General features: G+C 46.3%; 1 protein-coding gene across 2 annotated transcripts in view; it reads left to right on the top strand.

The window, feature by feature from the left end:
• Positions 1-17155, top strand: part of LOC135559535 (A-kinase anchor protein 13-like) — a 58296-nt gene extending 41141 nt beyond the window's left edge. Inside the window, exons 9-10 of one of the 2 annotated variants that reach the window (XM_065015364.1) lie at positions 16273-16398; positions 16547-17155. In XM_065015364.1, the coding sequence (XP_064871436.1) occupies positions 16273-16398; positions 16547-16705 (285 nt within the window). In that variant the 3' untranslated portion in view covers positions 16706-17155. Of the gene's footprint in view, positions 1-16272; positions 16399-16543 lie in introns of both variants that reach the window. The other variant, XM_065015363.1, reaches the window with a different exon arrangement.
• The last annotated feature ends 4581 nt before the right edge of the window (positions 17156-21736 follow it).

Genomic DNA, 21736 nt, shown 5'->3' with positions numbered 1-21736 from the left:
TACACTACACCACACTACAGAACACCACACTACACTACACCACACTACAGAACACCACACTACACCACAGAACACCACACTACAGAACACCACACTACAGAACACCACACCACACTACAGAACACCAGAACACCACACTACAGAACACCACACTACACTACAGAACACCACACTACAGAACACCACACTACACTACAGAACACCACACTACACTACAGAACACCACACTACAGAACACCACACACTACAGAACACCACACTACACTACAGAACACCACACTACACTACAGAACACCACACTACAGAACACCACACAGAACACCACACTACAGAACACCACACTACACTACAGAACACCACACTACAGAACACAGCAATACAGAACACCACACTACAGAACACCACACTACACTACAGAACACCACACTACACTACAGAACACCACACTACACCACAGAACACGACACTACACTACAGAACACCACACTACACTACAGAACACCACACTACAGAACACCAAACTACAGAACACCACACTACAGAACACCACACTACACTACAGAACACCACACTACACTAGAACACCACTACAGAACACCACACTACACTACAGAACACCACACTACACAGAACACCACACACAGAACACACCACAGAACACCACACTACACTACAGAACACCACACTACACCAGAACACCACACTACACTACAGAACACCACACTACACTACAGAACACCACACTACACCACAGAACACCACACTACACCACAGAACACCACACTACACTACACCACTACAGAACACCACACTACACACTCACACAACACTACAGAACACCACACTACAGAACACCACACTACAGAACACCACATACAGAACACAGAACACACTACAGAACACACACTACAGAACACCACACTACACTACAGAACACCACACTACACCACAGAACACCACACCACACAGAACACCACACTACAGAACACCACACTACAGAACACCACACTACAGAACACCACACTACACTACAGAACACCACACAGAACACCAGCACTACAGAACACACTGAGAACACCACACTACACAGAACACCACACTACAGAACACCACACTACACTACAGAACACCACACTACACTACAGAACACCACACTACACCACAGAACACCACACTACAGAACACCACAGAACACCACACTACACACCACAGAACACCACACTACACACACAGAACACCACACTCACACACCACACTACACCACAGAACACCACACTACACTACAGAACACCACACTACACCACAGAACACCACACTACACCACAGAACACCACACTACACTACAGAACACCACACTACACCACAGAACACCACACTACACCACAGAACACCACACTACAGAACACCACACTACAGAACACCACACTACAGAACACCACACTACAGAACACCACACCACACTACAGAACACCACACTACAGAACACCACACTACAGAACACCACACTACAGAACACCACACTACAGAACACCACACTACACCACAGAACACCACACTACACTACAGAACACCACACTACACAGAACACCACACCACAGAACACCACACTACAGAACAGAACACCACACTACACCACAGAACACCACACTACACCACAGAACACCACACCACACTACACTACACCACACTACACTACAGAACACCACACTACACTACACCACAGAACACCACACTACACTACCACACTACAGAACACCACACTACACAGAACACCACACTACAGAACACCACACTACAGAACACCACTACAGAACACCACACTACAGAACACCACACTACACTACAGAACACCACACTACACCACCACACTACACTACAGAACACCACACTACACAGAACACCACACTACACAGACCACTACACCACACACACTACACACCACACTACACTAGAACACCACACTACAGAACACCACACTACAGAACACCACACTACAGAACACCACACCACAGAACACCACACCACAGAACACCACACTACAGAACACCACACCACAGAACACCACACTACAGAACACTACACTACAGAACACTACACTACAGAACACCACACTACACCACAGAACACCACACTACACTACAGAACACCACACTACAGAACACCACACTACAGAACACCACACTACAGAACACCACACTACACTACAGAACACCACACTACAGAACACCACACTACAGAACACCACACTACAGAACACCACAGAACACCACACTACACTACACCTGAACACCACACTACACTACAGAACACCACACTACACACCACAGAACACCACACTACACACAGAACACCACACAGAACAGAACACACACTACACACTCACACTACAGAACACCACACTACAGAACACCACACTACACTACAGAACACCACACTACACTACAGAACACCACACTACAGAACACAGAACACACTACAGAACACCACACTACACCACAGAACACCACACTACAGAACACCACACTCACAGAACACCACACTAGAACACCACAGAACACCACACTACAGAACACCACACACACTACAGAACACCACACTACAGAACACCACACTACAGAACACCACACTACAGAACACCACACTACACTACAGAACACCACACTACAGAACACCAACACCACAGAACACCACACTACACAGAACACCACACTACACCACAGAACACCACACTACACAGAACACCACACTACACCACACAGAACACCACACTACACTACAGAACACCACACTACACTACAGAACACCACACTACACCACAGAACACACACTACAGAACACCACACTACACCCACACCACACTACACCACACTACACCACACCACACCACAGAACACCACACTACAGAACACCACACTACAGAACACCACACACAGAACACACTACACACCACACCACAGAACACCACACTACAGAACACCACACTACAGAACACCACACTACACAGAACACCACACTACAGAACACTACACCACACACACACTACAGAACACCACACTACACCACACAGAACACCACACTACTACAGAACACCACACAGAACACCACAGACACACCACACTACACCACAGAACACCACACTACACACCACACAGAACACCACACTACACTACAGAACACCACACTACACAGAACACACACTACAGAACACCCACTACACTACAGAACACCACACTACACTACAGAACACCACACTACAGAACACCACACTAGAACACACACTACACAGAACACCACACTACAGAACATACACTACAGAACACCACACTACAGAACACCACACTACACTGCAGAACACCACACTACACACCACACTACAGAACACAGAACACCACACTACACTACAGAACACCACACTACAGAACACCACACTGGAGAACACTACACCACACTACAGAACACCACACTACACTACAGAACACCACACTACAGACACCACAGAACACCACACTACACCACAGAACACCACACTACACCACAGAACACCACACCACACTACAGAACACCACTACACTACAGAACACCACACTACAGAACACCACACACCACAGAACACCACACCACACTACAACACCACACTACAGAACACACTACACTACACTACAGAACACCACACTACAGAACACCACACTACACTACAGAACACCACACTACACTACAGAACACCACACTACAGAACACCACACTACAGAACACCACACTACACTACAGAACACCACACTACAGAACACCACACTACACTACAGAACACCACACTACACTACAGAACACCACACTACACTACAGAACACCACACTACACAGAACACCACACTACAGAACACCACACTACAGAACACCACACTACAGAACACCACACTACAGAACACCACACTACACTACAGAACACCACACTACACAGACACCACTACACCACACTACACACTACACTACAGAACACCACACTACACTACAGAACACCACACTACACTACAGAACACCACACTACAGAACACCACACTACACTACAGAACACCACACTACACCACAGAACACCACACTACACCACAGAACACCACACTACAGAACACACACACCACAACACACTACACACCACACTACACAGAACACCACACTACAGAACACCACACTACAGAACACCACACTACAGAACACCACACTACACAGAACACCACACACTAACACCACACTACCACAGAACACAGAACACTACAGAACACCACACCACAGAACACCACACTACAGAACACCACACTACACACTACACTACAGAACACACTACAGAACCACACTACAGACACCACACTACAGAACACCACACTAACACCACACAGAACACCACACTACACTACACCACACTACACTACACCACACTACACTACACCACACTACAGAACACCACACTACACCACAGAACACCACACTACACCACAGAACACCACACTACAGAACACCACACTACACCACAGAACACCACACTACACCACAGAACACCACACTACACTACAGAACACCACTACACTACAGAACACCACACTACAGAACACCACACTACAGAACACACTACACACACACTACAGAACACCACACTACACTACACACCTACACTACAGAACACCACACTACAGAACACCACTACACACTACAGAACACCACACTACACACCACACTACAACACCACACTACAGAACACCACACTGAACACCACACTACAGAACACCACACTACAGAACACCACACCACACTACAGAACACCACACTACACAGAACACCACACTACAGAACACACACTGAACACCACACTACACCACAGAACACCACACTACAGACACACCACACTACACCACAGAACACCACACTACACCACAGAACACCACACCAGAACACCACACTACACTACACCACACTACAGAACACCACACTACAGAACTACTACAGAACACACACCACACTGCACTACACACCACACCACAGACACCACACTACACCACTACAGAACACCACACTACACCACAACACCACACTACAGAACACCACACTACAGAACACCACACTACAGAACACCACACTACACACAGAACAACACCACACTAACACCACAGAACACCACACTACAGAACACCACACTACACTACAGAACACCACACTACAGAACACCACACTACACACCACACACTACACACCACACTACAGAACAGAACACACAACACCACACTACAGAACACCACACTACAGAACACCACACTACAGAACACCACACTACACTACAGAACACCACACTACAGAACACCACACTACAGAACACCACACTACAGAACACCACACTACACTACAGAACACCACACTACACTACAGAACACCACACTACACTACAGAACACCACACTACACTACAGAACACCACACTACACCACAGAACACCACACTACAGAACACCACAGAACACCACACTACAGAACACCACACTACAGAACACCACACTACAGAACACCACACTACACTACACCACACTACACTACACCACACCACAGAACACCACACTACAGAACACCACACTACAGAACACCACACTACAGAACACCACACTACAGAACACCACACCACAGAACACCACACCACAGAACACTACACTACAGAACACCACACTACAGAACACCACACCACAGAACACCACACTACAGAACACCACACTACAGAACACCACTACAGAACACCACACTACCAGAACACCACACTACACCACAGAACACCACACTACAGAACACCACACTACAGAACACCACACAGAACACCACACTACACCACAGAACACCACACTACAGAACACCACACTACACACCACACTCACAGAACACCACACTACAGAACACCACACTGGAGAACACCACACACACAGAACACCACACTACAGAACACCACACACTACACACACCACACTACAGACACCACACCACACACCACACTACAGAACACTAAACTACAGAACACCACACTACACTACAGAACACCACACACCACACTACAGAACACCACACTACAGAACACCACACTACAGAACACCACACTACACTACAGAACACCACACTACAGAACACCACACTACAGAACACCACACTACAGAACACCACACTACACTACAGAACACCACACTACAGAACACCACACTACAGAACACCACACCACACTACAGAACACCACACTACAGAACACAGCACTACAGAACACCTCACCACACTACAGAACACCACACTACACAGAACACCACACTACACTACAGAACACCACACTACAACAGAACCACACTACACACCACACTACAGAACACCACACTACACACCACAGAACACCACACTACACTACAGAACACCACACTACAGAACACCACACACCACACCACAGAACACTACACTACACACACTACACTACACCACACTACACCACAGAACACCACACCACACCACAGAACACCACACTACAGAACACCACACTACAGAACACCACACTACACCACACCAGAACACCAACACTACACACCACAGAACACCACACTACACCACAGAACACCACACACTACAGAACACCACACTACACAGAACACCACACTACAGAACACCACACTACAGAACACTACACTACAGAACACACACTACAGAACACCACACTACAGAACACTACACCACAGAACACCACACTACACTACAGAACACCACACTACAGAACACCACACTACAGAACACCACACTACAGAACACCACACTACAGAACACCACACACCACAGAACACACACACTACAGAACACCACACTACAGAACACCACACCACACTACAGAACACCACACTACAGAACACCACACAGAACACCACAGAACACCACACTACAGAACACCACACTACAGAACACCACACCACACTACAGAACACCACACTACACTACAGAACACCACACTCACCACAGAACACCACACTACACCACAACACCACACCACACCACACAGAACACCACACTACAGAACACCACACTACAGAACACCACACTACAGAACACCACACTACAGAACACCACACTACACTACACCACACTACACTACACCACACTACAGAACACCACACTACACTACACCACACTACAGAACACCACACTACACCACAGAACACCACACTACACCACAGAACACCACACTACAGAACACCACACTACACACACAGAACCACACTACACCACAGAACACCACACCACACTACAGAACACCACACTACACTACACACCACACTACAGAACACCACACACCACACTACAGAACACCACACTACACCAACACCACACTACAGAACACCACACTACAGAACACCACACCACACCACACTAACACCACACCACACTACACTACAGAACACCACACTACACCACAGAACACCACACTACAGAACACCACACTACAGAACAGAACACCACACACTACACACCACACAGAACACCACACTACAGAACACCACACTACACACAGAACACCACACTACAGAACACCACACCACAGAACACCACACCACAGAACACCACACTACAGAACACCACACTACAGAACACCACACTACAGAACACCACACTACAGAACACCACACCACAGAACACCACACTACAGAACACCACACTACACAGAACACCACACTACAGAACACCACACTACAGAACACCACACCACAGAACACCACACACCACAGAACACCACACTACAGAACACCACACTACACCACACACACAGAACACCACACTACAGAACACCACACTACAGAACACCACACTACACACTACAGAACACCACACTACAGAACACCACACTACAGAACACACACTACACACCACACTACTACAGAACACCACACTACAGAACACCACACTACAGAACACCACACTACACTACAGAACACCACACTACAGAACACACAACACCACACTACAGAACACCACACTACAGAGAACACCACACTACACACTACAGAACACCACACCACACTACAGAACACCACTACACTACAGAACACTACAGAACACCACACTACACCACACACACAGAACACCACACTACAGAACACCACACTACAGAACACCACACTACACCACAGACACTACAGAACACCACACTACACTACAGAACACCACAGAACACCACACTACACCAGAACACCACACTACACCACAGAACACCACACTACACTACAGAACACCACTACACACACTAGAACACCACACCAGAACACCACACTACAGAACACCACACTACAGAACACCACACTACACTACAGAACACCACACTACAGAACACCACACAGAACACCACACTACAGAACACCACACCACAGAACACCACACTACAGAACACCACACTACAGAACACCACACACAGAACACCACACACCACAGAACACCACACTACAGAACACCACACTACACCACAGAACACCACACTACACCACAGAACACCACACTACACTACAGAACACCACACTACAGAACACCACACTACAGAACACCACACTACAGAACACCACACTACAGAACACCACACCACAGAACACCACACCACAGAACACCACACTACAGAACACCACACTACAGAACACCACACTACACTACAGAACACCACACTACAGAACACCACACTACAGAACACCACACTACACCACAGAACACCACACTACAGAACACCACACTACACTACAGAACACCACACTACAGAACACCACACTACAGAACACCACACTACAGAACACCACACTACAGAACACCACACTACACTACACCACAGAACACCACACTACAGAACACCACACTACAGAACACCACACTACAGAACACCACACCACAGAACACCACCACAGAACACCACAGAACACCACACTACAGAACACCACACCACAGAACACCACACTACAGAACACTACACTACACCACACTACAGAACACCACACTACACCACAGAACACCACACTACACACAGAACACCACACTACAGAACACCACACAGAACACCACACTACACACCACACTACAGAACACCACACCACCACTACAGAACACCACACTACAGAACACCACACTACAGAACACCACACTACAGAACACCACACCACACCACCACACTACAGAACACCACACTACAGAACACCACACTACAGAACACCACACTACAGAACACCACACTACAGAACACCACACTACACTACAGAACACCACACACTACAGAACACCACACTACACACACAGAACACTACAGAACACCACACTACAGAACACCACACTACACTACAGAACACACACACAGAACACCACACTACAGAACACCACACTACAGAACACCACACACAGAACACCACACTACAGAACACCACACTACAGAACACCACACTACACTACAGACACACCACAGAACACCACACACACTACACCACAGAACACCACACTACAGAACACCACACTACAGAACACCACACTACAGAACACCACACAGAACACCACACTACAGAACACCACACTACAGAACACCACACCACACTACAGAACACCACACTACAGAACACCACACTACACCAGAACACCACACCACACACACTACACCACAGAACACCTACAGAACACCACACTACAGAACACCACACTACAGAACACCACACTACACCACAGAACACCACACTACAGAACACCACACTACAGAACACCACACCACACTACAGAACACCACACTACAGAACACCACACTACAGAACACCACACTACAGAACACCACACTACACTACAGAACACCACACTACACTACAGAACACCACACTACAGAACACCACACTACAGAACACCACACTACAGAACACAGACTACACACCACACTACAGAACACCACACTACACACAGAACACCACACCACACACCACACTACAGAACACCACACTACAGAACACCACACACTACAGAACACCACACTACACACACAGAACACCACACTACACTACACACCACACTACAGAACACCAACACCACACTACAGAACACCACACTACACACTACAGAACACCACACTACAGAACACCACACTACAGAACACCACACTACAGAACACCACACCAGAACACTACACCACAGAACACCACACTACAGAACACCACACTACAGAACACCACTACAGAACACCACACTACAGAACACCACACTACACACCACACCACAGAACACCACACTACAGAACACCACACTACAGAACACCACACTACACTACACCACAACACCACACCACACCACAGAACACCACACTACAGAACACTACAGAACACCACACTACAGAACACCACACTACAGAACACTACAGAACACCACACCACAGAACACCACACTACAGAACACCACACTACACTACACACCACACTACACACAGAACACCACACCACAGAACACCACACCACAGAACACCACACTACAGAACACCACACTACAGAACACCACACTACAGAACACCACACACTACAGAACACCACACTACAGAACACCACACACACAGAACACCACACTACAGAACACCACACTACACTACAGAACACCACACCACACTACAGAACACCACACTACAGAACACCACACTACAGAACACCACACTACAGAACACCACACTACAGAACACCACACTACAGAACACCACACTACACAGAACACCACACTACAGAACACCACACTACACTACAGAACACCACACAGAACACACACACAGAACACCACACTACACCACAGAACACCACACCACACTACAGAACACCACACTACACCACAGAACACCACACTACAGAACACCACACTACACTACAGAACACCACACTACAGAACACCACACTACACTACACCACACTACACTACACCACACTACAGAACACCACACTACACTACACACACAGAACACCACACTACACCACAGAACACCACACTACAGAACACCACACCACAGAACACCACACTACACAGAACACCACACCACAGAACACCACACACACTACAGAACACCACACCACAGAACACCACACTACACAGAACACCACACTACAGAACACCACACTACACCACACTACAGAACACCACACTACACTACAGAACACCACACACTACAGAACACCACACTACAGAACACCACACCACAGAACACCACACACTACACTACAGAACACCACACTACAGAACACCACACTACAGAACACCACACACACACTACAACACCACACACAGAACACCACACCACACTAACACCACACCACAGAACACCACACTACAGAACACCACACTACACCACAGAACACCACACTACAGAACACCACACTACAGAACACCACACTACAGAACACCACACTACAGAACACCACACTACAGAACACCACACTACACCACAGAACACCACACTACAGAACACCACACTACACAGAACACCACACTACAGAACACAGAACACCACACCACAGAACACCACACTACAGAACACCACACTACAGAACACCACAGAACACCACACTACAGAACACAGACACCACACTACAGAACACCACACTACAGAACACCACACTACAGAACACCACACTACAGAACACCACACTACAGAACACCACACTACAGAACACCACACTACAGAACACCACACTACAGAACACCACACTACAGAACACCACACTACAGAACACACACTACAGAACACCACACTACAGAACACCACACTACAGACAGAACACCACACTACACCACACTACAGAACACCACACTACACTACAGAACACCACACTACACCACAGAACACCACACTACACCACAGACTACAGAACACACTACAGAACACCACACTACAGAACACCACACTACAGAACACCACACTACAGAACACCACACTACAGACACTACAGAACACCACACTACAGAACACCACACTACAGAACACCACACTACACTAGAACACCACACTACACCACAGAACACCACACTACACCACAGAACACCACACTACACCACAGAACACCACACTACAGAACACCACACTACACTACAGAACACCACACTACACTACAGAACACCACACTACAGAACACCACACTACAGAACACCACACTACAGAACACACACACTACAGAACACCACACTACAGAACACCACACTACAGAACACCACACACAGAACACCACACAGAACACCACACTACAGAACACCACACTACAGAACACCACACTACAGAACACCACAGAACACCACACCACAGAACACCACACTACACTACAGAACACCACACTACAGAACACCACACTACACTACAGAACACCACACTACAGAACACCACACTACACAGAACACCACACTACACCACAGAACACCACACTACACCACAGAACACCACACTACACCACAGAACACCACACTACAGAACACCACACTACAGAACACCACACTACACAGAACACCACACTACAGAACACCACACTACAGAACACCACACTACAGAACACCACACAGAACACCACACTACAGAACACCACACTACACACCACACTACAGAACAACACCACACACCACACTACAGAACACACCACTACAGAACACCACACTACACTACACCACAGAACACCACACTACAGAACACCACACTACAGAACACCACACTACAGAACACCACACTACAGAACACCACACTACAGAACACCACACCACAGAACACCACACTACAGAACACCACACTACACACCACAGAACACCCACACTACAGAACACCACACACCACAGAACACCACACCACAGAACACCACACCAGAACACCACACTACAGAACACCACACACTACAGAACACCACACTACAGAACACCACCACCACAGAACACCACACTACAGAACACCACACTACAGAACACCACACACCACACTACAGAACACCACACTACAGAACACCACACTACAGAACACCACACCACAGAACACCACACTACACAGAACACCACACTACAGAACACCACACTACAGAACACCACACTACAGAACACCACACTACAGAACACCACAGAACACCACACTAGAACACCACACTACAGAACACCACACCACAGAACACCACACTACAGAACACCACACTACAGAACACCACACACCTACAGAACACCACACTACAGAACACCACACCACACTACAGAACACCACACTACACAGAACACCACACCACAGAACACCACACTACAGAACACCACAGAACACCACACTACAGAACACCAGAACACTACTACAGAACACCACACTACAGAACACCACACTACAGAACACCACACTACAGAACACCACACCACAGAACACCACACCACAGAACACCACACTACAGAACACCACACACCACAGAACACCACACTACAGAACACCACACTACAGAACACCACACAACACCACACACACAGAACACCACACTACAGAACACCACACTACACCACAGAACACCACACTACAGAACACCACACCACAGAACACCCACAGAACACAGAACACCACACTACAGAACACCACACCACAGAACAGAACACCACACTACAGAACACCACACTACAGAACACCACACACAGAACACCACACTACAGAACACCACACTACAGAACACCACACCACCACACTACAGAACACCACACCACAGAACACCACACTACAGAACACCACACTACAGAACACCACACCACAGAACACCACACTACAGAACACCACACTACAGAACACCACACTACAGAACACCACACAGAACACCACACTACAGAACACCACACTACAGAACACCACACTACACCACACAACACCACACTACACCACACTACAGAACACCACACTACAGAACACCACACTACAGAACACCACACTACAGAACACAACACAGAACACCACAACACCACCACCACAGAACACCACACTACAGAACACCACACCTACAGAACACCACACTACAGAACACCACACCACAGAACACCACACTACAGAACACCACACTACAGAACACCACACCACAGAACACCACACCACAGAACACCTACACTACAGAACACCACACTACAGAACACTACACACAGAACACACACTACAGAACACCACACTACAGAACACCACACTACAGAACACCACACACATACAGAACACCACACACACACACACCACACCACAGAACACCACACACAGAACACACACACTACAGCACACACAGAACACCACACTACAGAACACCACACTACAGAACACCACTACAGAACACCACACTACAGAACACACCACACTACAGAACACCACACTACAGAACACCACACTACAGAACACCACACTACAGAACACCACACTACAGAACACCACACTACAGAACACAGCACATACAACTTATACCAACACTACAAACCCACACACAGAACACATACAAACACCACCCTACAACCACACAGCACATACAACTTATACCCCCAGCTACAACCACACAGCACATACAACTTATACCCTACAACCACACAGCACATACAACTTATACCCTACAACCACACAGCACATACAACTTATACAACCCTACAACCACACAGCACATACAACTTATACCAACCCTACAACCACACAGCACATACAACTTATACCCTACAACCACACAGCAGCACATACAACTTATACCCTACAACCACACAGCACATACAACTTATACCAACCCTACAACCACACAGCACATACAACTTATACCCTACAACCACACAGCACATACAACTTATACCAACCCTACAACCACACAGCACATACAACTTATACCCTACAACCACACAGCACATACAACTTATACCCTACAACCACACAGCACATACAACTTATACCAACCCTACAACCAACACAGCACATACAACTTATACCCTACAACCACACAGCACATACAACTTATACCAACCCTACAACCAACACAGCACATACAACTTATACCCTACAACCACACAGCACATACAACTTATACCCTACAACCAACACAGCACATACAACTTATACCCTACAACCAACACAGCACATACAACTTATACCAACCCTACAACCAACACAGCACATACAACTTATACCAACCCTACAACAACACAGCACATACAACTTATACCAACCCTACAACAGCAGCACATACAACTTATACCCTACAACCAACACAGCACATACAACTTATACCAACCCTACAACCACACAGCACATACAACTTATACCCTACAACCACACAGCACATACAACTTATACCAACCCTACAACCACACAGCACATACAACTTATACCAACCCTACAACCACACAGCACATACAACTTATACCCTACAACCACACAGCACATACAACTTATACCCTACAACCAACACAGCACATACAACTTATACCCTACAACCACACAGCACATACAACTTATACCAACCCTACAACCACACAGCACATACAACTTATACCAACCCTACAACCACACAGCACATACAACTTATACCAACCCTACAACCACACAGCACATACAACTTATACCCTACAACCACACAGCACATACAACTTATACCAACCCTACAACCACACAGCACATACAACTTATACCAACCCTACAACCACACAGCACATACAACTTATACCAACCCTACAACCACACAGCACATACAACTTATACCAACCCTACAACCACACAGCACATACAACTTATACCCTACAACCACACAGCACATACAACTTATACCAACCCTACAACCAACACAGCACATACAACTTATACCCTACAACCACACAGCACATACAACTTATACCCTACAACCACACAGCACATACAACTTATACCAACCCTACAACCACACAGCACATACAACTTATACCAACCCTACAACCACACAGCACATACAACTTATACCAACCCTACAACCAACACAGCACATACAACTTATACCCTACAACCAACACAGCACATACAACTTATACCCTACAACCAACACAACACATACGAAGAAGCTCTCTTTTCCTAACAAAGGAACACTGGCTTTTAAAGCTAATTGAAGACAACTGTATCCCCTGACGAGAGGGCGGGGTCAGAGGGCCACTTAGCAATGGGGCCGACCAATCAGCTGCTTGGAATCCAAGGAAGCCCTTTCCTGAAACACACACACACAAACCCACAGCACAGAAACAGAGGAAACGTAACACATATCATGTGTTTTTCAGTTCTCAGGGACCAAAGCAGCGATAATGAAGAGAGTTTACGGGAAGTTCTGCAGCCGTCACAACGAGGCCGTAAACATCTACAAGGAGCTGCACTCCAGAGACAAACGCTTCCAGGCCTTCATCAGGGTGAGCACTTTACCGTGCACTACTCATTTACAGCATCCGTTATCATTAGACATCAGCTAAACCAACATCACATATCATCTCTGTGTCTAGTCATCTAACTGTTGCATCATCATCAATTCTGTCTTCCTGTCATGTGACTTTTAAGAAGAAGATGAGTAGCAGTATCGTCCGGAGGCTAGGTATCCCAGAGTGCATTCTGTTAGTCACCCAGAGGATCACCAAGTATCCCGTCCTGATGCAGAGAATACTACATCACACCAAAGGTTTGTCTGCTGTCCCCCAGTTCTGCCCTCTGCTGGACAGATAAGGTGGTCTCTGTATACACACGAACACACACACACACACACACACACACACACACACACACACACACACACAGACTGGTCAAGGCACACATCAACTTCATCATCCCGGACACCCAGGACTCCAACTTGAACACCTCCCTCTGCAACTGGATCCAGGACCTCCTGACGGGCCGCACCCCCAGATGGTAAGGGTGGGTAACAACACATATGTCACCCTGATCCTCAACACGGGGGCCCCTCATGACCATGTAGACAGGTAACAACACATATGTCACCCTGATCCTCAACACGGGGGCCCCTCACGACCATGTAGACAGGTAACAACACATATGTCACCCTGATCCTCAACACGGGGGCCCCTCACGACCATGTAGATAGGTAACAACACATATGTCACCCTGATCCTCAACACGGGGGCCCCTCACGACCATGTAGACAGGTAACAACACATATGCCACCCTGATCCTCAACACAATGGCCCCTCAGAGAACTGACATGTAGACACGCACGACTCGAACTCCATCATCAAGTTTGCTGACGACACGACGGAGGTTGGCCAGATCACCGACGACAATGAGACAGCTTATAGGGAGGAGGTCAGAGAACTGACAGTGTGGTGCCATGACAACAACCTCTCTCTCAACGTCAACAAGACCAAGGAGCTGGTCCTGGACTACAGGGAGGAGGTCAGAACCTGGCAGTGTGGTGCCATGACAACAACCTCTCTCTCAACGTCAACAAGACCAAGGAGCTGGTCCTGGACTACAGGGAGGAGGTCAGAACCCTGGCAGTGTGGTGCCATGACAACAACCTCTCTCTCAACGTCAACAAGACCAAGGAGCTGGTCCTGGACTACAGGGAGGAGGTCAGAACCCTGGCAGTGTGGTGCCATGACAACAACCTCTCTCTCAACGTCCAACAAGACCAAGGAGCTGGTCCTGGACTACAGGGAGGAGTTCAGAACCCTGGCAGTGTGGTGCCATGACAACAACCTCTCTCTCAACGTCAACAAGACCAAGGAGCTGGTCCTGGACTACAGGGAGGAGGTCAGAACCCTGGCAGTGTGGTGCCATGACACAACCTCTCTCTCAACGTCAACAAGATCAAGGAGCTGGTCCTGGACTACAGGGAGGAGGTCAGAACTCTGGCAGTGTGGTGCCATGACGACAACCTCTCTCTCAACGTCAACAAGACCAAGGAGCGGATCGTGGAGTACAGGTAACAGGGGTGGGTGCACACCCTCACCCCCATCCATACCCTCACCCCCACCCCCATCCACAAGGACGCAGTGGAGAGGGTCAAGAGCTTTAAGTTCCTCGGTGTCCACATCACTGAGGATTTCACATTGTCCTCTCACACATTTTATTACATTACAGCCTTATTCGGGGTGGCAGGGTAGCCTAGTGGTTAGAGCATTGGACTAGAAACCGGAAGGTTGCAAGTTCAAACCCCTGAGCTGACAAGGTACAAATCTGTCGTTCTGCCCCTGAACAGGCAGTTAACCCACTGTTCCTAGGCCGCCATTGAAAATAAGAATTTGTTCTTAACTGACTTGCCCGGTTAAACATTTTTTTTTAAATCTAAAATATATATTGTTCCTCATCAATCTACACACAATACCCCATAATGAAAATGCAATAACAGGTTTTTAGAAATGTATTTAAATTTTTTAAAACATAAATAATTTATTTACATAAGTATGCATCCTGTTTCCATTGATCATCCTTGAGATGTTTCTACAACTTGATTGGACTCTACCTGTGGTAAATTCAGTTGATTGGACTCTACCTGTGGTAAATTCAGTTGATTGGACTCTACCTGTGGTCAATTCAGTTGATTGGACTCTACCTGTGGTCAATTCAGTTGATTGGACTCTACCTGTGGTCAATTCAGTTGATTGGACTCTACCTGTGGTCAATTCAGTTGATTGGACTCTACCTGTGGTCAATTCAGTTGATTGGACTCTACCTGTGGTAAATTCAGTTGATTGGACTCTACCTGTGGTCAATTCAGTTGATTGGACTCTACCTGTGGTCAATTCAGTTGATTGGACTCTACCTGTGGTCAATTCAGTTGATTGGACTCTACCTGTGGTCAATTCAGTTGATTGGACTCTACCTGTGGTAAATTCAGTTGATTGGACTCTACCTGAGGTAAATTCAGTTGATTGGACTCTACCTGTGGTAAATTCAGTTGATTGGACTCTACCTGTGGTAAATTCAGTTGATTGGACTCTACCTGTGGTAAATTCAGTTGATTGGACTCTACCTGTGGTAAATTCAGTTGATTGGACTCTACCTGTGGTAAATTCAGTTGATTGGACTCTACCTGTGGTAAATTCAGTTGATTGGTAAATTCAGTTGATTGGACTCTACCTGTGGTAAATTCAGTTGATTGGACTCTACCTGTGGTAAATTCAGTTGATTGGACTCTACCTGTGGTAAATTCAGTTGATTGGACTCTACCTGTGGTAAATTCAGTTGATTGGACTCTACCTGTGGTAAATTCAGTTGATTGGACTCTACCTGTGGTAAATTCAGTTGATTGGACTCTACCTGTGGTAAATTCAGTTGATTGGACTCTACCTGTGGTAAATTCAGTTGATTGTTGATTGGACTCTACCTGTGGTAAATTCAGTTGATTGACTCTACCTGTGGTAAATTCAGTTGATTGGACTCTACCTGTGGTAAATTCAGTTGATTGGACTCTACCTGTGGTAAATTCAGTTGATTGGACTCTACCTGTGGTAAATTCAGTTGATTGGACTCTACCTGAGGTAAATTCAGTTGATTGGACTCTACCTGTGGTCAATTCAGTTGATTGGACTCTACCTGTGGTCAATTCAGTTGATTGGACTCTACCTGTGGTCAATTCAGTTGATTGGACTCTACCTGTGGTCAATTCAGTTGATTGGACTCTACCTGTGGTCAATTCAGTTGATTGGACTCTACCTGTGGTCAATTCAGTTGATTGGACTCTACCTGTGGTATTGGAATTCAATTCAGTTGATTGGACTCTACCTGTGGTAAATTCAGTTGATTGGACTCTACCTGTGGTCAATTCAGTTGATTGGACTCTACCTGTGGTCAATTCAGTTGATTGGACTCTACCTGTGGTAAATTCAGTTGATTGGACTCTACCTGTGGTAAATTCAGTTGATTGGTCTAAATTCAGTTGATTGGACTCTACCTGTGGTAAATTCAGTTGATTGGACTCTACCTGTGGTAAATTCAGTTGATTGGACTCTACCTGTGGTCAATTCAGTTGATTGGACTCTACCTGTGGTAAATTCAGTTGATTGGACTCTACCTGTGGTAAATTCAGTTGATTGGACTCTACCTGTGGTAAATTCAGTTGATTGGACTCTACCTGTGGTAAATTCAGTTGATTGGACTCTACCTGTGGTAAATTCAGTTGATTGGACTCTACCTGTGGTAAATTCAGTTGATTGGACTCTACCTGTGGTAAATTCAGTTGATTGGACTCTACCTGTGGTAAATTCAGTTGATTGGACTCTACCTGTGGTAAATTCAGTTGATTGGACTCTACCTGTGGTAAATTCAGTTGATTGGACTCTACCTGTGGTAAATTCAGTTGATTGGACTCTACCTGTGGTAAATTCAGTTGATTGGACTCTACCTGTGGTAAATTCAGTTGATTGGACTCTACCTGTGGTAAATTCAGTTGATTGGACTCTACCTGTGGTAAATTCAGTTGATTGGACTCTACCTGTAAATTCAGTTGATTGGAACCTTCAGTTGATTGGACTCTACCTGTGGTAAATTCAGTTGATTGGACTCTACCTGTGGTAAATTCAGTTGATTGGACTCTACCTGTGGTAAATTCAGTTGATTGGACTCTACCTGTGGTAAATTCAGTTGATTGGACTCTACCTGTGGTAAATTCAGTTGATTGGACTCTACCTGTGGTAAATTCAGTTGATTGGACTCTACCTGTGGTAAATTCAGTTGATTGGACTCTACCTGTGGTAAATTCAGTTGATTGGACTCTACCTGTGGTAAATTCAGTTGATTGGACTCTACCTGTGGTAAATTCAGTTGATTGGACTCTACCTGTGGTAAATTCAGTTGATTGGACTCTACCTGTGGTAAATTCAGTTGATTGGACTCTGCCTGTGGTAAATTCAGTTGATTGACTCTACCTGTGGTAAATTCAGTTGATTGGACTCTACCTGTGGTCAATTCAGTTGATTGGACTCTACCTGTGGTAAATTCAGTTGATTGGACTCTACCTGTGGTAAATTCAGTTGATTGGACTCTACCTGTGGTAAATTCAGTTTGATCTGTGGTAAATTCAGTTGATTGGACTACCTGTGGTCAATTCAGTTGATTGGACTCTACCTGTGGTAAATTCAGTTGATTGGACTCTACCTGTGGTCAATTCAGTTGATTGGACTCTACCTGTGGTCAATTCAGTTGATTGGACTCTACCTGTGGTCAATTCAGTTGATTGGACTCTACCTGTGGTAAATTCAGTTGATTGACTCTACCTGTGGTCAAATTGATTGGACAGTTGTTGATTGACTCTACCTGTGGTAAAGTTCAGTTGATTGGACTCTACCTGTGGTAAATTCAGTTGATTGGACTCTACCTGTGGTAAATTCAGTTGATTGGACTCTACCTGTGGTAAATTCAGTTGATTGGACTCTACCTGTGGTAAATTCAGTTGATTGGACTCTACCTGAGGTAAATTCAGTTGATTGACTCTACCTGAGGTAAATTCAGTTGATTGACTCTCTACCTGTGGTAAATTCAGTTGATTGGACTCTACCTGTGGTAAATTCAGTTGATTGGACTCTACCTGTGGTAAATTCAGTTGATTGGACTCTACCTGTGGTAAATTCAGTTGATTGGACTCTACCTGCTGGTAAATTCAGTTGATTGGACTCTACCTGTGGTAAAGTTGATTGGACTCTAGCTGATTGGACTCTACCTGAGGTAAATTCAGTTGATTGGACTCTACCTGTGGTAAATTCAGTTGATTGGACTCTACCTGTGGTAAATTCAGTTGAT

The sequence above is a fragment of the Oncorhynchus nerka genome, unplaced genomic scaffold, assembly GCF_034236695.1.
Source record: "Oncorhynchus nerka isolate Pitt River unplaced genomic scaffold, Oner_Uvic_2.0 unplaced_scaffold_1482, whole genome shotgun sequence".
Lineage (NCBI taxonomy): Eukaryota > Metazoa > Chordata > Actinopteri > Salmoniformes > Salmonidae > Oncorhynchus > Oncorhynchus nerka.
Note: the sequence above shows the minus strand (reverse complement) of the source record. Positions and strands in the feature narration are given on the sequence as shown.